Below are 21,319 nucleotides of genomic sequence, written 5' to 3' on the forward strand. Positions count from 1 at the left end.
TGAATCCATTTGCTTAAAATATTTTAGTGGGAGGTAGATCGGGGAATGCCAGAGAATATACAGGATCTTTGGCAGTAGGACCATTTTTATAAGGTTCACCCTGCCCATGACTCCCAATGGCAGTCTGGACCAAATTTGAATCTTGTTTTTAATCATGGGGTAGAGAGGTTGAACATTGTCCCGAATGTAGTCTCGTGGGCGCGCCGTGACCCGCACCCCAAGGTATTTAAAGTTATCTACCCGCTGTAGGGGTCCCGTCGCGAGAGCCGCCGCAGGCACTGGGGTGTCGATAGAAAGGACCTGGGATTTGTCCCAATTAATTTGTAGTCCGGAATAGGAGCCGTACTGTTCGATAAGGGAGAGAGCCGTGGTCAGCGAATTCCCAGGGTCTGCCAGGTACAAAAGAGTATCGTCAGCATACATGCTTATTTTTTCGACTAAGGGTCCCATACAGAGCCCATGTATGTCCGGGTGGGCTCTGATGGCAATAGCCAGTGGCTCCGCCGCCAGAGCGTATAGCAGGGGGGAAAGCGGGCACCCCTGTCTGGTCCCTCTGGCCAGCGGGAACTCTTCAGAGGCCCACCCATTGGCCAGCACCCGCGCAGTCGGGGCGCTATAGAGGAGCTGAACCCATTTAAGAAAATTGGGACCAAAACCAAAACGCCGAAGGCATTCCCACAAGAAGCCCCACTCCACAGAATCGAAGGCTTTGGCCGTGTCCAGTGTCACGACTACTCTCTCCCCGGTGTTGTCATGCGTAGCCTGCAAGTTCATAAAGAGCCTACGGAGGTTAAATGACGTGTTCCTGCCAGGCATGAATCCGGATTGATCCTCATGAATTAGGGACAAAATCACCCTATTCAGGCGGATGGATAGGATTTTGGCCAGGAGCTTAACATCCACCTGCAGGAGAGAGATAGGGCGATATGATTCCGGGCACTGAGGGTCCTTGCCAGGCTTCGGTATCAAGACAATCAGGGCCTCCCTCATAGTTGCGGGCATACTGAAGTCCTTAAACATAGCATTAAACAGTTCAAGCAGTTTTGGTATAAGGAGTTCAGAATACTGAGCATAGAATTCGATCGGGAGACCGTCAGTGCCCGGCGACTTCGACCTGGGGAATCTGGACATAGCTTCGGCTATTTCAGCCTCCGTGAGGGGAGCCTCTAGGGGAAGCAGCTGTTCCTCCGTTAGCGTGGGAAATTTCACTGTGTCTAAAAATGAATACATGTCGGTGGTGTCCGTGGGGGCCCTAGAGGAGTATAATTGACTGAAGAAGTGGCGGAACCGCTCCGTCACCTCTCCCGGGTCTGTCATCAGGGTCCCTGAGTCAGTCCGCAGGGTGATCACCACCGGCGGCCTGTCTTCGCAGTGTACCAAGTAAGCTAGCAGGCGTCCCGCCCGCTCCCCCTGTTCGAATATTCTCTGCTTCTGGAAAAGCAACCTAGTCTTGGCCCGTTCGTATTCCACCTGAGAGACCGCCCGCGACAGAAGTCCAAGTCGGGAGGCATTTGCCGGCGAGGGGTCTGTCAGGTATGCGCTATCAGCCTCTTGCAACTCAGTCACTGCCCGAGAGTACGCCTCACCGGAGCTGGCCTTAAACCTTTTTATGTGCGACTGTAGGGATGACCTAGCATGCATTTTAAACGCCTCCCACACCGCTAGAGGAGAGGCAGTCCCCCCATTTTCAGTAAAAAACTGGGCCCAGCAGGTATCCAACGATGCCTCCTCAGGTAGCAGGGTTAGCCAAATGGGGTTGAGACGCCAAGCCGGGGGCAGCCTGTCCAGGCCGAGCCTGACCACCGCCCAGTAGGGGCTGTGGTCCGACAGCGACCGAGGGGAAAATCCAACAGTCATCAACCTCGGGGTCAGGACCCGGGAGAGCAAAATAAGGTCAATGCGGGACATGGTATGGTGCGTCGGGGAATAACAGGAGTACGCCCTCTGGTGAGGAAACATAGTCCGCCAGGAATCCACCAGGCCCGCTGCCCCAAGCAACCGGGCAAATCTAGTGCTGGTCGCCTGCGACGGAGCCTGGGGGAGAGGCTGCAGCCTGTCTAGGGAAGGGTCAAGGACAGTATTGAAATCACCCAACCAAATTGCTGGTATACTTGGAAATTGGGACATATACAATAGGCCTGCTGCTATCACTGTCATGGAGAAAGGGGGAGGAACATAGAAGGCCAAAATTAAAAATGGTTCCCCAAAAATCAACACCTGTAAGAATATAAACCTACCCTGCGGATCCGTCTGGGAGTCCCGGAGCTGAAAATGTAACGTTTTGGCCACTAGGATCGCCACCCCCCTAGAGTGGGAGGTGAACATGGAGTGGTATGCCCAGCCCACCCAAGGTCTCTTTAAGGAAAGGTGCATATGGCCATCTAGGTGGGTTTCCAGGAGTACTAGTATATCCACTCGTTGTTTTTTGAGGAAGGCAAACGCTGCAGACCGTTTAAGTTTGTCTCTAAGGCCCCGGACATTCCAGGTCATTAATTTCAAGGTGGCCATCTAACCGAACAGAAAGGTTCAGGCTGCAACAGCTCCAGGCTCCCAAACTTCACCACATGATATACCTGCCCCGCAGACCGCACATCCTCCACAGCCATAATAAAAGTAACATATATAAGCGTACCGCACCATCCCTGCTCACACAAAAAGGAAAAACACAACATAAAAGTAATTACAAAACATATCATGAAGAGCACTTCCTGAAAAACAGTAACCCCCCACCCCGCCCTGCACCAACCCCAACTCGTGCGGGCATAAAGTCCCAAAAAAACACAACCCAAGGTCCCCAGGAAATATTGTGGCTTATAAACATAAAGGGCTCGACCATACAAAATCCTGAGTAACACAACGGACACGTTAGGACCGTGTAGATAATTGGCTAGCCACAGGCATATACAATGTATAAAAAAAGAAGGGAAAAAATAAAGAAATCCGCGGGGACCCGGCACCCGAGCTGATCGGGTGCAGGGGGCGAAAAATCGCTGGATGGCAGATTGGGCCGTGGATGCAGCCCCAGTAGCAGAGTGGGCATCGGTGAAGCCGATACCCTCCGCCGGGTTGAAAACTGGTGAAGTCTCCTCGCTGAAGTGGGTAGGAAGTCATGGCGGGAGCAGCTGTCCAAGTCGGGCAGGAAGGCAGCCCCCCCTCTGTACCCCATGCGGCAGTCTCTCATACAAGTCGCCTGACCGGATGTCCGTGCATAGGGGAGGGGGGGGGAAGATGAAAGGAGGGTCGCCAGGAGGGGGTAACCAGCCGCATGAAGCAATGGGGGGAAGGAGGACCAAGGAGTGTGAGGGGATAAGTCACAGCAGAGATAGGAAAAAAAAGGGGGGTTGGCCACCGACCTCTAACCACGGGTGTCAAGGTGCTCCAACCAGGAGATAACCGCCTCAGGATCATCAAAAAAGTGGACGCGGTCCTCACCTTCCACCCGGAGACGAGCAGGATACATCATGGCGTATTTGATGTTCTTGACCCGAAGCCTCCGTTTAGCCTCCATGAAGCCCTTGCGGCGTTTTTGTACCTCCGCCGAGAAGTCCGGGAACACCGCCACTCTCCCATTCCCAAGCGGAATATTCCCTTTCACTCTAGCCAGGCGAAGGATGGTATCCCTGTCACGATAATTAAGAAATTTCGCTATGAACGTGCGCGGCGGGGCTCCCTGAGGCGGCGGGCGACCCGACAGGCGGTGTGCCCTTTCAACAACGAATGTTGGCGACAGCGATTCCCTGCCATAAGTCTGAATGAGGAGCTGTTCCAGATAATTAGAGGGGTCTGAACCCTCCACTCCTTCTGGCAACCCGATGAACCTCAGATTACATCTGCGCAGCCTGTTTTCCAGATCATCCTGCTTTTGTAGGATCTGGTGGACTTGCTGCTGAAGATGGTCAGTGGAGTGTTGGAGTGGGGGGAGGGAGTCCTCCACGCTGCTGATCCTGTTCTCAGCCTCGGTCACCCTGTCCCGCAGCTGCCTCATGTCCTGCCTAATCAAGGAGATATCAACCTTTACTTCATCAATCTTTGTAGTCAGGGTCGCTTGGCATGCTGATATGGCTTCCAGGACTGTTGCTGTGTCTGCACCCGCCGCAGCTCCGACAGCCTGGGACTTCCCGGCGCCATCTTGGGAGGAGGACTCTCCGTCCTGGCGGCGGAATTTATCAAGCTTAGCGGCCGCCTCGGACGTTTTTTTCGGCGGGGACATAGCAGGTCGGGCTCCGGAGTGTCCCGGGGAGCAGCGGGTCTCGGTAAGCCGCTGCGGGGAGACAGGATAGATGATGCAGGATACAATTCCGGCGGAGCTCCAGCTACTCACGTCCTATCTCATGCCGAGCCAGGCCACGCCCCCCACAATAAGCGTATTTTGGTTTGCACAACAGTTATCGCGTCTACAAACTACGGGAAAGATTTGTCATTTTTATTTTTTTGTTACTAGTAATGGGGGGCGATCTGCCATTTTTAGCTTGATTGCGACATTGCAGCAGACAGATTGGACCCCTAACTGACATTTTTGACACTTTTGGGGGGGACCAGTGACATTACTACAGTACTAAAAATATGCACTGTTACTGTAATGATGCTGGCAGGGAAGGGGTTAAACTAGTGGGTGATGAAGGGGTTAAATGTGAGCCTAGGGGAGTGATTCTAACTGTATGGGGGAGGGGCTTGTGAAATGATCAAAGATGTGATCCTATATAGCAGGATCACTGGAGCTCTGTGATCATTCCATACAGGATAACGGTCAGCTGTGTTTACAACAGCTGCCCGTCCTCTCAACGGGGAACGATCGCGGGTGTCGGGCGGCAATCTGAGCTGCCTGCCCTGTGCATCGGAGTCCCTGCGCTCGCCCCCCTAGCTGCTGGCGCGCAACCGACTTATACCTACGTCAGTTTGCGCAGGAGGGGTTACCTGCCGCATTATAACTGCGGTGGGCGGTCCTTAAGTGGTTAACATGGGAAAACTGCATAGATCCATGTAACTTTTTTGAGTTGCTAGCAGACACTGTTATGCTCTTATTTAAGCAGGCTCTTCACCTAGGAGTTAAGTTTCTTAGCTGAATACATTTTTTAAATCTTTTTATCCTTAGATCAATGTGGTTGGTGAGCCATTTTTAAATGTCGACTGCGACCATCTTCGAACATTTGACCAAGATCTGTACAGGCAGCTGGTCTGCTATCCACAGGTAATGCCCTTTTCTCATGGTATTAAACTTGCTTTTTGCAACACTACTACTGTATTGTATTTTCAAAAGCAAAATCTAACACTTTCCCCCTCCACAGGAAGTTATTCCAACCTTTGACATGGCAGTCAATCAGCTCTTTTTTGAGCGCTATCCCGATTCTATCTTGGAGCATCAGATTCAAGTTAGGCCTTATAATGCTCTTAAAACCAGGAACATGAGAAGTCTTAACCCTGAAGGTAAGAAGGCTGTAATCCCTAAAAGGAAATAACAGAACTTGTTCAGTTTTTTTTATTTTGATTGTTTACTAAATTTTATTAACTTGTATTTAAATTTACATGTAGGCTTTTGATAATGGGTTCAGGGAGCATTGTGGACTTGCTACATAGAAAACAGAAGTGAGTTTCTCCGTTTTGCCCTGTTGGAACTGCCAAGAGGAATGTCTCATTCCACTGACTTTCTAGAAGTCAATTAAGTGCTCAAAACTAAACAGGCTTTAACAGAGCAGTTGAAGCCCAAGTTAATGTTTTTTTCATTGTTGGGATGATTTTCCTGAGACGCAGCTAGAACACAGTGCTATATAATGTATGCAGCTGATTGCTACATACAGTATATACACTCCTAGCAGTCCAGTTACTTCATAAAGGTAGTAATATGGGCCAGCATGACCCAAGAAAATTATTTACCCAATTCTGGACCGGAAAGTTTTACCCCTTTGACCAGACCATTTTTTGCGATATGGCACTGCGTCATTTTAACTCTGACGTTGGCGCGGTCGTACGATGATGTAACCAAATAAAATTGATGTCGTTTTTTTTTTTCCCCCCCCCGCTAATAGCTTTCTTTTGGTTGTATTTGTTTACATCTGCGTTCCCCCCCCCCCCCCCCCCCCCCGCTATAATCAAGAGTGCTACAATTCGCATTTTGGGCCAATATGTATTCTGCTACATGTTTTTGGTTAAAAAAAAAAAAAAATCCCTATACGTGGTATGTTTGGCGCAAAAGGTATCGCGTCTACAAACTAGGGGAAAGATTTGTAATTTTTAACTAGTAATGGCGGCGACCAGTTTTGTGTTGTCGGACCCCTAACTGACATTGACACTTTTGTTGGGACCCGTGACATTACTACAGTAATCGATGCTAAATATATGCACTGTTGCTGTAGTAATGACACTGGCAGTTTTCTTACGCTGTGGGGAATGGGCTTGCTGGATAAACAGAGACCTGTGTTCCTAAATAAAAGGAACACAGGATGCCTGTGTTCATTACTGACAGAACAGCGGTCTGCCATGTTTACATCTCTCTACGGGGAGCGATTGTAGGTGCCCAGTGGACATCGCGGCCGCCGCACTAGCTGAATGGCTCCCCCTATGGCCAATCGGCGTGCGCTCACCCCCCACTAGCTGTCTCGCGAAAAGACTTACAGGTACGTTGTTTCACGAGACATAACCGACCTGCCGCGGTATAAGTACAGTGGCTGGTTGGCAAGTGGTTAAAGTGTTAGAAAACAGATTTGGGCGTGAAGAGCTTGGAAGTAGTCAATCAATGGGCTGGGAATGTAAGTGCTTAACGTTTTAGTCCTGAATAAATTAAAGCGGTTGTAAACCCTATAAAAAAAAATAAAAAAAAAAACCTGCAAGACAAAGGCATAATGAGCTAGTATGCATCGCATACTAGCCCATTATGTGTAACTTACCTTAAAACGAAGCCCCGACACGGACCCCCGGACATCGATGCGGGCGCTGCCATGATCCCTCGTCGTCTCTTCCGGGTTCGGCGGCTCCGGCGCGCTGATTGGCCGGAAGAATCGGCTCCAGCGCGCTGATTGGCCGGAGCCGCGATGACGTCACCGCGGGAGTGATTTTTCCGGCAAGCTCCCGGCAACTTAATTGAAGGTCCCCCCGGACCTTCAGAGCGCATGCGCCGCTCGCGCGAGCATGCACTGTAAATATCTCCTAAACCATGCCGGTTTAGGAGATATTATTTGTACCTACAGGTAAGCCTTATTATAGGCTTACCTGTAGGTAAAAGTGTCAAAAAGCGGGATACAACCGCTTTAAAGAACACAAATCCTGAACATTTAACTTCCAACGCAACCTTCAAGCCTTGCAGCACTGTATTGAAACTGTGTGTAATCGGACCTTATGGTTTTATGGACTGCACTATGACCTGTCTTTTAGATATTGATCAGCTCATTACAATTGGAGGAATGGTCATCAGAACTTCTCAGATTATCCCAGAGATGCAAGAAGCTTTCTTTAAATGTCAGGTCTGCTCTTTCACCACCAGAGTGGAAGTAGATCGTGGCCGTATTTCAGAACCATCTGTCTGTAAGCACTGCAACACCACGCACAGCATGGCTCTGATACATAATCGTTCTATGTTTTCAGACAAACAAATGGTAAGTTCTCACTTCTAAATTTGTGTGTGGTTTGTTTTTTTTTTTTTGTCAGTCTGGTACATTGCATTTTAGTAGTAAGTTTGTAGTCGCACCAACTTAAGGCAATGTTAAAAGCTTGCGTATATGTATCTGCCAGAAAGCCTCAGCTATTCTGTTAGGCTTGTCAGCAGTGATTTAATAGGGCTGATTTACTAAAGGAAGTGTTCACTTGAGGGTAAAGTTAAATAAAAATAAAAGACATAGCCAGATCGTTAAATGGATGGGTTTGATAGCGCCACTTGCAGGAGCAGGACGCTTCCAAAATCAATATTTTTGACAATATAAATTGTCCTATAAGATGAAACAGGGAAACTTGCACTAGGTTTAATATTTTTATTGCTGTCCATACTGAAAATAGTTCACTCGTGGTCTTTGATTTTTCTTCACGTTCTAAACCATTGATCTGGAGTAAGTATGCAGTAGGTGAAATCACAATTCCTGATATCTATCTGTACTTGTGTAATGTTGGGCTGTTCAGAGTAATGCTCATTACGTGTCAGTGTGCTGGAGTGCCATTCGTTTTGTATGGTGACCCCCAAAATGCATTAAATGCAAGATAGTGCGCATTGGCACAACAGTGAATAGTACTGCGTGCATTGCTTTGGGGTTTTTGTCGCCTTTAGGTGTATTGTAACCTACTCAAATTATGACATAATACAAAACTTGGCATTTGTGCCAAGTTGTATCTATTCCACGTTGGATCCTCGTGATTTTAGTTAAAATTAGGGTTTTGTTTCTACATCTAAGTGTCTGTTTTTGTGTGTTTTAGATCAAGCTGCAAGAGTCTCCTGAAGATATGCCTGCTGGGCAGACCCCTCATACAATTATTTTGTATGCTCACAATGACTTGGTGGACAAGGTGCAACCTGGAGACAGGGTGAATGTGACAGGTATACTTTTATTTTCTAAAACTACATTGGCTTTTCTCTAATTCTATTCTAGATACATTTTTCTGTTTTTTACTCCTTAATGGTGGTCCTGCTCTAAGTTAATTTCCTGTTACTTGAGAAATTAAAAATATAGCTAGAAGTAGATCACTTAAAAAAAAATCTATATAGAGACTGTTTTTACTAGTGAACTGCAGCCAACTCTTAGCAATGAACAAGCTGCATCACAGGTATTCAACATTCCAGTAGCTATGTAAACTAGAACTATGTATGATGTGGTGCTTCTTTTTTTTTTTTTTTTTTTTTTTTTTTTTTTTTTTTTTTTTTGCGTTTGTAACCCAAACCTTCTTTTATTTATTTTTTTCTTTGATTGTAGGAATTTACAGAGCAGTTCCTATTAGAGTAAATCCCAGAGTTAGAAATGTTAAATCAGTTTACAAGACTCACATTGATGTCATCCATTACCGGAAGACTGACTCCAAGCGCTTGCATGGTATCGATGAGGACACAGAACATAAAATGTTCACAGAGGAGCGTATTGAGATGTTGAAGGGACTTGCCTCCAAGCCAGACATTTATGAGAGACTTTCCTCGGCTTTAGCACCAAGTATTTATGAACATGAGGACATTAAGAAGGTATGTTTGCTACCTATTTTGCCATTGTGGTCATACAGCATATATCACTACGTCTGTTTCCGCTTGTCATTGTAACACTGTGCCAAAATTTAAAACCTCTGCCTTCCTCAGCCATCTTCTGTGAGCTACAAATCACACCCATAAACTATTAGGTGTTTGTGGTCCAGTGGAGAAGGCAGCCTAGGGGGTTGCTGCACATAGATACACACATACTTTCAGTGTATATACAGGTGCATCTTATGAAATTGAGAATATAATCAAAAATGTAATTTAAAAAGTGACACTGCTATATTTTATATACATGTGTTGTGCACAGAGGGATATATTTCAAGCATTTTTCTTTTTAAATTTTGATTATGGCTTATAGCTAATGAAAACCCAAAATTGGGTATCTCAGAAAATTTGAATTGCGTAAGACCAATTTAAACAATTTTTAAATTCAGAAATGTTGGCTTACTGAAAGGTATGTCCCATGTACAGTATAGTATGCACTCAATACTTGGTCAGATCTCCTGTTGCATTAATTACTGCATTAATGAGGTGTGGCATGGACTGGAGATCAGCCTGTGGAACTGCTGAGGTGTTATGGAAATCATCAATGTGAAGGGGGAAGGGGAAGGGGATGCCGCTCAGGTGTGCGCCCAATCTGGTGCTGGCTAGATCCGCCGTCCGGAAACATGCAAGTAAGATTGTGGAGCCGCACACAGGTAGATGAAATCAAAAAGGGTATCTTTATTCTTCAAAATCATCCAGGACAAACAGACAGTGTGAGGAACAGAATAAGTCCAAGGTAGACGCGTTTAACGGCACGAACGGCCGCTTACTCATTACCACGGTGGTAATGAGTAAGCGGCCGTTCGTGGCGTGAAACGCGTCTACCTTGGACTTATTCTGTTCCTCACACTGTCTGTTTGTCCTGGATGATTTTGAAGAATAAAGATACCCTTTTTGATTTCATCTACCTGTGTGCGGCTCCACAATCTTACTTGCATGAGGTGTTATGGAAGCCCAGGTTGCTTTGATAGCGGCCTTCAGGTGGTCTGCATTGTTGGGTCTGGTGTCTCATTTTTCTTCTTGGCAATACCCCACAAATTCTCTGGGGTTTAGGTCAGGCAAGTTTGCTGGCCAATCAAGCACAGTGATACCATGATCATTAAACCAGGTATTGGTATGTCTGGCAAAGTGAGCATGTGCCAAGTCCTGCTGGAAAATGAAATCAGCATCTCCACAAAGCTGGTCAGTAGAGGGAAGCATGAAATGCTCTAGAACCTTCTGATAGAGGGCTGCGCTGACTTTGGACCTTGAATTTCCAAATGAAATGCAACCTTTTCTACAGTCTGGGATGATTTGGGCAGCCATGTCATCTGGTGTTAATTGACGGTGTTTCATCAAGTCCAAAGTCAGCGCAGCGCTCAAGCAGTAAATTCTAGCGCATGCTTCCCTCTGCTGGCCAGCGTATGGAGATGTTGTTTTAATTTTCCAGCCAATTACCTGGTTTAATCAGTTTCGCTGTGCTTGATTGGCCAACAAACTCTCCTGACCGAAACCTCATAGAATATCTGTGGGTTATTGTCAAGAGGAAGATGACACCAGTCTCAACAATGCAGACTAGCTGAAGGCCTCTATCAAAGCAACCTGTGCTTCCATAACACAGCAGTACCACAGGCTGATCGCCTCCATGTCACGTTGAGGCAGTAATTCATGCTAAAGGAGCCCTGACCAAGTATTGTGTGCATACTATACTGTACATGGGACATGCTTTTCAGAAAGCCAACATTTCTGTATTAAAAACTTTTTTAATCTTTATGTAAATACATTTTCTGAGATACTTCATTATGGGTTTTCACTAGCTGTAAGCCATAATTGTCTAAATGAAAAATGCTTGAAATATCAACGTGTTTAACGCATCTCTAAATGGGTTTCACTTTTTGAACTTCATTTCTGAAATTTAACTTTCCATATTCAAATTTTTTGAGGTGTGTGTGTGTGTGTGTTAGAGATTAGCACTGCTTCCTAAGACAGGAAGTATTGTATCATTGCCAGGTAAAAAAAACAAATGCAGCCACAACATTTAGGGCCTGCTAAGCTGCAATTCTGTTTGGTGGGGTGTTTTTTTTTTTTTTGACTTGAATTGTGCGTTTTGATAACATTATCCTAACATAGATAATATTTCTGAAGGTTTTTCAAAAAGTTTAATACATTCGCAAAACCGATCTTTGTTCGGGTATCATTTTGAAGGCAGGGACAGTTTTTTGTAAAAGTGTTGATGTTTCTTACAGGGTATTCTTCTGCAGCTGTTTGGTGGTACACGCAAGGACTTCAGTCATACTGGAAGAGGAAACTTTAGAGCAGAAGTTAATATCCTTTTATGTGGTGATCCTGGTACAAGTAAATCTCAGCTTCTGCAGTATGTCTACAACCTTGTCCCTAGAGGCCAGTACACTTCTGGAAAGGGATCCAGCGCTGTTGGTTTAACGGCTTATGTGACAAAGGACCCAGAAACTCGACAACTGGTTCTTCAAACAGGAGCTCTTGTGTTAAGTGATAACGGTATCTGCTGTATTGATGAATTTGACAAAATGAATGAGAGCACCAGATCTGTGTTACATGAAGTCATGGAACAGCAAACCCTTTCCATAGCAAAGGTAAGTACATGTTTTTTTCTTGGTAAAGTTTATATGCTAGAATAAGACTTGGTGTAGATCTTGCTGGGCAGTGAATGTTTTTTGTATTATAGAAATATACTTAAAATTTGCATACAAAAATAAGCAATATATAGAGTATGTTTTACTAATGAACTGCAGACAACTCTTCTCAGCAGTGCTTGTGCTTTTTCAGCCTATAATTTAAAGGCTTGTTACACCAGCTGCATGGGAGTTTTTACCGGTCATGGGAGTTTACGCTACTACATTGCAGTGCTGTGCCCTGAAAATACTGCATGCATTACAGTATAGTTCTAAGAAAAAGGGGGAATAAATGTCAACACTGTGATAGGCATGGTTTACTTTAGCACACACCAACCATGTGTGCACATTTTATGGGGTCTCACCAGCTAATGTTTTGTCTCCATAGATTTTCATTGGTCCATTTTTTTTTTTTTTTATTAGGCTGGAATTATCTGTCAGCTGAATGCACGCACATCTGTCCTAGCTGCTGCAAATCCTGTTGAATCTCAGTGGAATCCAAAGAAAACAACCATTGAGAACATTCAGCTTCCTCACACACTGTTATCCAGGTATGCTACCTAAATATATAGAATGACTTGACATTTACGTCCAATGAACAAGCCCCACCACTACACGCCCCGACACTGATCCCGGGTTAGTGCATTGCCCCCTAAAGTTGTAACCTTCTTCAAGCCATGTGATATTTTGGCTCTGAAATAGTTCTGCAGCATCACTGCTTTTTGGCAGAGTGGGATAAATTGTCTTGAACAACCTCTTAAAACACATAATGCTCTGATAATTCTGTCTTAGAGCAGAGAGCCTATGGATTGTAAATCGACAACAATTTTAAAAAGTGTGTTTTTTTTTGTGTTTTTTTTATTACGATTTCAAAATATACAAAAAAAAAAAAAAACCTATAGAATATAGGGCGAGTATATGGAGAAGTAGTAAAGGTGAGGGTAGACGTCAAAAAATAGAAGCATGCAAATAAAGTTCAAAAGTGTTCTGAAAACATAATGGTTAGCAGTAACACACATGTAACACTTAAAGAGGTTGTAAACCGAGAAATTTTTTTTTTTTTTTCTTTACATCCTGAAAGAGAAAGACATAATGAGCTAGTATGCATCGCATACTAGCTCATTATCAAATACTTACCTTAGAACGAGCCCTCGCCGCGCCGCTCTCTTACCTCTATGACGGGCGACATGTACAGTCGCCCGTCTTCCGGGATCGCGGCATCCGGCCATCTGATTGGCCGGAGCCGCGGTGACGTCACTCCCTAGCACGCGCGCGGGAGCCGACGGTCACGGCACAGGGCTCTGAAGGAACGGCACGATCGGCCGTTCCTTCAGAGCGCATGCGCCAGTGACGTCACTGGCTGCATCAAATGTAAATATCTCCTAAACGGTACATGTTTAGGAGATATTTACAGTACCTATAGGTAAGCCTTAATATAGGCTTACCTATAGGTACAAGTGTCAGAGGAGGGTTTACTTCCTCTTTAAAGCGGTTGTAAAGCCTAAAATAAAAAAAATAAAAAAACCTGCAAGACAAAGGCATAATGAGCTAGTATGCATCGCATACTAGCCCATTATGTGTAACTTACCTTAGAACGAAGCCCCGACACAGACCACCGGACATCACTGCGGGCGCTGCCATGATCCCTCGCTGTCTCTTCCGGGTTCGGCGGCTCCGACGCGGTGATTGGCTGGAAGAGACGGCTCCGGCGCGATGAGTGGCCGGAGCCGCGATGACGTCACTCCCGCGCATGCGCGCGGGAGTGATTTTCCGGCAAGCTCCCAGCAAATAAATTGAAGGTCTCCCGGGACCTTCAGAGCGCATGCGCCGTTTGCGCTGTAAATATCTCCTAAACCATGCCGGTTTAGGAGATATTATTTGTACCTACAGGTAAGCCTTATTATAGGCTTACCTGTAGGTAAAAGTGTCAAAAAGCGGGATACAACCGCTTTTAATACAAATTTCCTCTTCTCCATGAAGGGATAGAGTAAGTTACCCAAACTTATAAGTGAGAGGCGAATAGAACATAAAATACAACAAAAGACCAAGGAGGAGGTGTACATTCTGAGGTCAGTGCCTTAGTGAAAAAATCCAGGAAAGTAACAAACATTTGGGGGCCCTATCCTTTGCTACCATTTGTCAACCTATATACCAAGTGATGGGGAATGGGTGGGCCAATCTAGTAGTTTTTGAAATGGATCCAAGTGCCCCATATCATGTATCGTTTGTCATTAATCCTGACAGGCATATAGCCATTCTTAAGCTTCCATAATTGAATGTACCCTATCAATTCTCCACAATGGGTACCTGTTTGCGTCCAAAACAGCAGAATAAAACTCTTGGCAGGAATGAAGAAGTGATGGGGGTCTCACTACTCTTGATAGGCCCCAATAGTGTCGTGCAGTAAACATTGCCCTGGTCATCAATCTGGAAAGTGGTAATGTCTGAAGTTTTCAAATCGCTGCACAGTAAGGCTTCATTTTTGGACAACCCTACCAAATATGAAGGGGAGATGCCTGCATGCCACATCCCCTCCAGCACCTATCTGTGACTGAAGTGTGCTAAAGCTAGTGTCTTGGGCACTCTGTACCATCCTGTCTCTTCTTTCATTGCAAACAAGGTCTTTATTAATTAAAAAAAAAAACTTGGTTACAAAAAATACAAATTAAGAAACTGTCATGGTAATACTGCAATACAAAACCCATCAAACAAAAAGTATACCTTGGTATATCCAATACATATATGGAGTGGGGGGACTCGCCAAACCCGTGGCGGCAATAGCTTCACAGCCCAAACAGTAAACAAAAGCAGGAGATGTGGTGAATATAAAATTCAGCATAAACGGTGCAAAATTTAAATACATGTCTCTGAAGCCTGTACCCATCTATCCCAAACTTTATTGAACTTGGAAGGGCACCTGCGGTGGGCATATAGTAGCTTTTTGTAGGGTAGCGTATTGTTAACCTCTCGGAGCCAGTCATGAAAGGAGGGGGGCTTGTCACGCATCCATTGCCGCGCAGTTACTTTTCTAGCTAGAAATAATGTCTCATGTAAGAGGGTAGTGAATTTATCTACACTGGTGTCGGAATATCCCCAGCAAGCACGGCTTGGGGTTAAGCGTCAGAGGGGAGCCCATAGTGTCATGTAGAAATTTGACCACCTGTGTCCAAAATCCCTGCAAGTCTGGGCAGCTCCAAAGGAGGTGATAAAAGGTGCCCCGCTCTGACCGTCAAATGGGGCAGAGTTCGGAATCCATCCTGTCTCTTACATTATGTTTTTAAAATGCTTTTAATTTTATTTGTATTTTACTCCCAACAGCTGCATGTTGCTGGCTTCAGGTGTCTGTTTCTCACTGTGGGGCACATTGATAGCCAAGCAGATAGGTTTGCTTTAAAAAAATAAGCCATGATTGGCTGTCAATGTGATCAGAATTTGGAACCCATCAGAGTGGTCTCCGATCTTTAGTGAGAGACTAGTCTTACTGGTGACAGAATGGCCTTTGAACTGAACTAAGAGCCCACAATGCTGCAGTCTCATAGTTCCAAAATAGAACCTAGGCATCCTACTGAAAAATATTGCTTTGTTTTTAGTCTGCTGGAGGTTTAAAACTCTAATCTTTTTGCACCATTTCATTTCAAGATTCGACCTGATATTTTTGATGTTGGACCCTCAAGATGAGACATACGACAGACGCCTGGCTCACCATCTTGTTGCCTTATACTATCAGAGTGAAGAGCAGTTAAATGAAGAGCAATTGGACATGGCAGTGTTAAAGGACTATATTGCATATGCCCGAACCTATGTGCATCCCCGGCTTAGTGAAGAAGCAAGCCAAGCTCTTATTGAGGTATAATTTTCAGTTCTAAAATTGCATGTTCTGGATAAATTGGAAATACTATTGTAAACCAGACCGGGGTGTAGACAAATTGACAGCAAAAGGTCCATGCATAAAAGGCGGCTGAAAAAATTGCAGCCTCTGGTAGAAAAAGCAGCTTAAAAAATGCTCATATTGCACTAGAGTTTGAGCGTTTATGGGCATAGGCTTTTAGAAGCGTGTTATCCGACCTTTCCCTCGGCTCATTTTTCGCTATTCTAAATGTACACTTAAAAATTCTGAATGCCCTTAAAAACGTGTTTATGCGTGTGTGTTCAGTCATATTTTATTTTTTTCTCAGACTACTCTTCAGAACGTGACTTTGAAAGGTTTTTTTTTCTGCGTCTAAACTCCTGAAAACCCCTGTAGTGTGCATAGGCTAACACTGCTATAACGTAGGGGGGAGTTTAGAGATAAAAAAAAAAAAAAATCAAAGGCCTGTCGAAGCAGCTTTTTTGAGCCCTAAATCCAAAACCAATTATATATTTAAAGTTGGAATTGCATAGATATAAAAATGTGTTTTTTTTTTTTTTTTTAAAAACTATTAGGTGCACTCTCGCTCAAATTAGGTTTCTTGCCCCCGTTCTTTGGAAGGGGGGGATGGAGTAGTGTTAAATTAGGGGTTGGAAAATGTGATATAGGCAGCCTCTTTAGAATAGTTTTGGAGCTTTTAACCAGCATGTTTTTATATTTCAGGCCTACGTAGACATGAGGAAAATTGGCAGTGGCCGTGGCATGGTTTCAGCTTATCCCAGGCAATTGGAGTCATTAATCCGTCTTTCTGAATCTCATGCTAAAGTGCGATTTTCTAGTAAAGTTGAGACCATTGATGTAGAAGAAGCCAAACGTCTTCATCGTGAGGCATTAAAGCAGTCTGCCACAGATCCTAGGACTGGCATTGTAGATATTTCTATCCTCACCACAGGTAAATATAGGGATAACTTTTTTTTTTTTTTTCTCCATCTGGAAACTGTGCCCCAAAGTCTGGCAGAGGACTGGCCACTAGCATTGTTTTCCCTGCAGCTGGTCTTTCCTTACGGTTTTCCCATTTTTGTCCTTGGTCTTTGTGGAGGCAGTTTATATTGGTAGAGACATGGTTTTGCTCGTTTGTCAGCCTCCAGCAAGTAGAACTGAGCAGCACAGTGGTGACATCAATAAATCCTCCAAAACTGAGTTACAGCTGAAGCTCACACTACATACTAGGAGGTATTCCTGACAAGATGTAGACTTTTCAGGGTACAGTTTGGGCAATAAGCTGATAACTTTCTATGCCAGTGTCAGTGCATATTTTCTTAGCGCTGATGACTGTATTAGTGTCCCCAAACATGTGTCAAGTGTCAGTGTCCGATTTGTCCACCGCAATGTCGCAGTCCCACTGTAAGTTGCTGATCGCCGCCATTACTAGTGAAAACTAAATAATTTCATTAAAATAGTCCATCGTTTGTAGACACTATAACTTTTGTGCAATCACTCATTGGGATTTCTTTTGCCAAAAATATCTAGATTACATATTGGCCTAAATTAATGACACTTTTTTACACTTTTTTTTCCCAAAATTCTCTTTTTCATATCGCTAAAAAAAAAAAAAAAAACACGCAGAGGTGATAAAATACCAACAATTAGCTCTTTTAAAAAAAAAAGACCTACGTTTTATTTGGGTACAGTGTTGCATGACCGTGAGATTGACCATTAAAGTAACGCAGTGCGGTATCACAAACAATGGCCAGATTATAAAGGCTGGTAAATTTTCCGGAACTGAAGTGGTTGAAGCGAAATCTAAAAAATGTTTTTTTGATCTTTTGCTTTTAAAGCGGTTGTAAACCCGAAAATGAAAAGAAAAAAAAAAACCTGCAAGACAAAGCCATAATGAGCTAGTATGCATCGCATACTAGCTCATTATGCATTACTTAACTTAGAACGAAGCCCCGACGCGGACCCCCGGACATCGCTGCAGGCTCCGCCATGATCCGGAAGCGTCTCTTCCGGGTTCGGCGGCTCCGGCGCTGTGATTGGCCGGAGCCGCGATGACGTCACTCGCGCGCATGCGCGCGGGAGTGATTTTCCGGCAAGCTGCAGGCTAGGAAAACTGAAGGTCCCCCCGGACCTTCAGAGCGCATGCGCCGCTCGCGTGAGCGGCTGCATGCACTGCAAATATCTCCTAAACCGTGCCGGTTTAGGAGATATTAATTATACCTACAGGTAAGCCTTATTATAGGCTTACCCTGTAGGTAAAAGTGTCAAAAAGCGGGATACTACCGCTTTAAGGGTAGAGGAGAGATTTGGGGTCTTCTAGACCCCACATCTCTCTATAAAGAAGACCTGTCTGTATTATTGCAAGGGTTGTTTTCATTCCTTGGGATAGCAATATTATTGCAAGGGTTGTTTTCATTCCTTGGGATAGCAATAAAAGTGACAGTGTAAAAGTCAAAAAATTATATAACAAAAAAATTTTTAGGTCACGCCCACATATGTAAACTGTTTTCGCACCACACACGTGAGGTATCACCGCTAACATTGAGCGAGGGCAATAATTCTAGCACTAGACCACCTCTAACTCTAAACCTGTAGACATTTTTAAAATGTCTATGGAGATTTTTTATGTACCGTAGCTTAGCGCCAATTCACTAGCGTGTGAAATTTTCAAGCATGACACGTTGGGCATTTGGCGTAACATCTTTTATTTTATACCAAAAATTGTATTCTGTATTAGTGTGGTTTTTTTTTTTTCCCTCAAAATTGCGTTTGAAAAACCACTGCGCAAAAACCGTGTGACATAAAAATTTTTTAAATGGCTGCCATTTTATTCGCTAGGGTCTCGGCTAAAAAAGTGTATGTGTTGTCACATGAAAGATATAATAAAATATTTTCAAACATGTGAGTGGTGTACTCGCTTTTGTGAGAAACATATTCACAAAAGTGTACATCCCTCACATTGTTGTAAATATTTTATTATATCTTTTCATGTGACCACACTGAAGAAATGACACTTTGCTACAATGTAGTGAGTGTACAGCTTGTATACCAGTCCCCTCAAAATACAGTGCCTTACAAAAGTGTTCACCCCCTTGGCATATTTCCTGTTCTGTTGCCACAAAACCTGGAATTAACATGGATTGTTTGAGGATTTGCATCACTTAATTTACAGAACATGCCCACAACTTTGAAGATTAATTTTTTTTATTTTTTTTTTTATATATTTTTTAATTGTGAAGCAAACAACATAAAGGAAAATTGGAGTCAATGTGCATAACTATTCACCCCCCTAAAGTCAATACTTTGTAGAGCCACCTTTTGCGGCAATCACAGCTCCAAGTCACTTTGGATAAGTCTCTGAGCTTGCCACATCTTACCACTGGGATTTTTGCCCATTCCTCCTTGCAAAACTGCTCCTGCTCCTTCAAGTTGGATGGTTTGCACTTGTGAACAGCAATCTTTAAGTCTGACCACAGATTTTCTAATTGGATTGAGGTCTGGGCTTTCACTAGGCCATTCCAACACATTTACATGGTTCCCCTTAAACCGCTCAAGTGTTGCTTTAGCAGTGTGTTTGGGGTCATTGTCCTGGAAGGTGAACCTCCGTCCTAGCCTCAAATCATGCACAGATTGGTACAGGTTTTGCTCAAGAATAGTCCTGTATTTAGCACCATCCATCTTTCCCTCAACTCTGACCAGTTTCCCTATCCTGGCTGCTGAAAAACTTCCCCACAGCACGATGCGACCACCGCCATGTTTCACTGTGGGGGATGGTGTTCTTTGGGTGATGTGTTGGGTTTGTGCATACATAGCGTTTTCTTTGAAGGCTGAAAAGTTAAATGTTAGTCTTATCAGACCAGAGCACTTTCCTCCATACATTTTGGTTATCTCCCACATGCCTTTCACAAACTCAAAACGTGCCATTTTGTTTTTTGCTGAAAGTAATGGCTTTTTTCTGGCCACTCTGCCATAAAGCCCAACTCTATGGAGCGTAAGGCTTATTGTTGACCTATGTACAATTACTTTAGTCTCTGCTGTGGAACTCTGCAGCTCCTCCAGGGTTACCTTTTGGTCTCTGTGCTGCCTCTCTGATTAATGCCCTCCTTGCCCGGTCTGTGAGTTTTGGTGGGTGGCTGTCTCTTGGCAGGTTTGCTGTTGTCATGTTCTTTCCATTTGGTTATGATAGATTTGATGGTGCTCCTGGGGATCCTCAAAGATTTGGATTTTTTTTTTTTTTTTATAACCTAGGACTTGTACTTCTCAACAACATTGTCCCTTACTTGTTTGGAGAGTTCCTTGGTCTTCATGACAGTGTTTGGTTAGTGGTGCCTCTTGCTTAGGTGTTGCAGCCTCTGGGGCTTTTCAAAAAAGGTGTGTATATGTAATGACAGATCATGTGACAATTAAATTGCACACAGGTGGACATTTCACTAATTATGTAACTTCTGAAGGTAATTGGTTGCACCAGAGCTTTTTATGGGCTTCATAACAAAGGGGGTGAATACATACGCACATGCAAATTTTCTGTTTTTCTTTTTCTAAAAAAAATAGTTTTATGTATATATTTATATTCTCATTTCACTTCACCAACTTAGACTGTTGTGTTCTGATCCATAACATAAAATTCAGATTAACAAAACATTGAACTGAAGGCTGTAATGTAACAAAATGGGTAAAAAGTCAAGGGGGTGAATACTTTTGTAAGGCACTGTAACTCAACACAGCCTATGATGTCTAAACCGCTGGCAACAAAGGAATACACCCCTATGTGAAAATGTCCAACTTGGGCCCAAAGTGTCAATATTTTGTGGCCACCATTATTTTCCAGCACTGCCTTAACCCTCTTGGGCATGGGAGTTCACCAGAGTTTCACAGGTTGTCACTGGAGTCCTCTTCTGCTTCTCCATGACGACATCTTGGAGCTGGTGGATGTTGGAGACCTTGTGCTCCTTCCGTTTTAAGGATGCCCCACAAATGCTCAATGGGGTTTAGATCTGGAGACATGCTTGGCCAGTCCATCACCTTTTACCCTCAGCTTCTTTTAGCAAGACAGTGGTTTGTTTGGGATCGTTATGTTGTATTACTGTCCTGCGGCCCAGTCTCCGAAGGGAGGGGCTCTGCTTCAGTAGGCCGCAGTACATGGTGGCATGGTTCCCTCAATGAACTGTAGCTCTCCAGTGCAGCACTCATGCAGCCCCAGACCATGACACTCCCACCACCATGCTTGAACTGTAGGCAAGACACTTGACTTTGTACTAACCTGGTTACCGCCGCACACGCTTGGCGCCATCTGACCCAAATAAGTCTATCTTGGTCTTGTCATACCTTGGGACATAGGGTTCCTACATGGGTTCCCATAATCCATGTCTTTAGTCTGCTGGTCTTCAGCAAATTGGCTAATTGGGCCCAATTTGGACATTTTCACTTAATGGTGTACTCACTTTTGTTGCCAGCGGTTTAGACATGAACGGCTGAGTGAGTTATTTTGAGGGGACAGCAGATTTACATTGTTATATAAGCTGTGCACTCACCACTTTGCATTGTAATAAAGTGTCATTTCTTCAGTGCTGTCACTTAAAAAGATATATTAGAATACTTTTAGAATAATTTTGTATATTACATTACAAAAATGTGAGGGGT

General features: G+C 44.2%; 1 protein-coding gene across 1 annotated transcript in view; it reads left to right on the plus strand.

The window, feature by feature from the left end:
• The window catches only part of MCM4 (minichromosome maintenance complex component 4), a 38,209-nt gene that overhangs the window by 8,332 nt on the left and 8,558 nt on the right, over window positions 1–21,319 (plus strand). Inside the window, exons 7-15 of the mRNA XM_082259875.1 lie at window positions 5,093–5,188; window positions 5,286–5,424; window positions 7,366–7,586; window positions 8,395–8,515; window positions 8,889–9,148; window positions 11,428–11,793; window positions 12,256–12,383; window positions 15,472–15,679; window positions 16,403–16,631. Of these exons, the coding sequence (XP_082116001.1) occupies window positions 5,093–5,188; window positions 5,286–5,424; window positions 7,366–7,586; window positions 8,395–8,515; window positions 8,889–9,148; window positions 11,428–11,793; window positions 12,256–12,383; window positions 15,472–15,679; window positions 16,403–16,631 (1,768 nt within the window). The remainder of the gene's footprint in view (window positions 1–5,092; window positions 5,189–5,285; window positions 5,425–7,365; window positions 7,587–8,394; window positions 8,516–8,888; window positions 9,149–11,427; window positions 11,794–12,255; window positions 12,384–15,471; window positions 15,680–16,402; window positions 16,632–21,319) is intronic.

Source organism: Pelophylax lessonae (genome assembly GCF_965119305.1).
Source record: "Pelophylax lessonae genome assembly, chromosome: 5".
Classification (NCBI taxonomy): domain Eukaryota; kingdom Metazoa; phylum Chordata; class Amphibia; order Anura; family Ranidae; genus Pelophylax; species Pelophylax lessonae.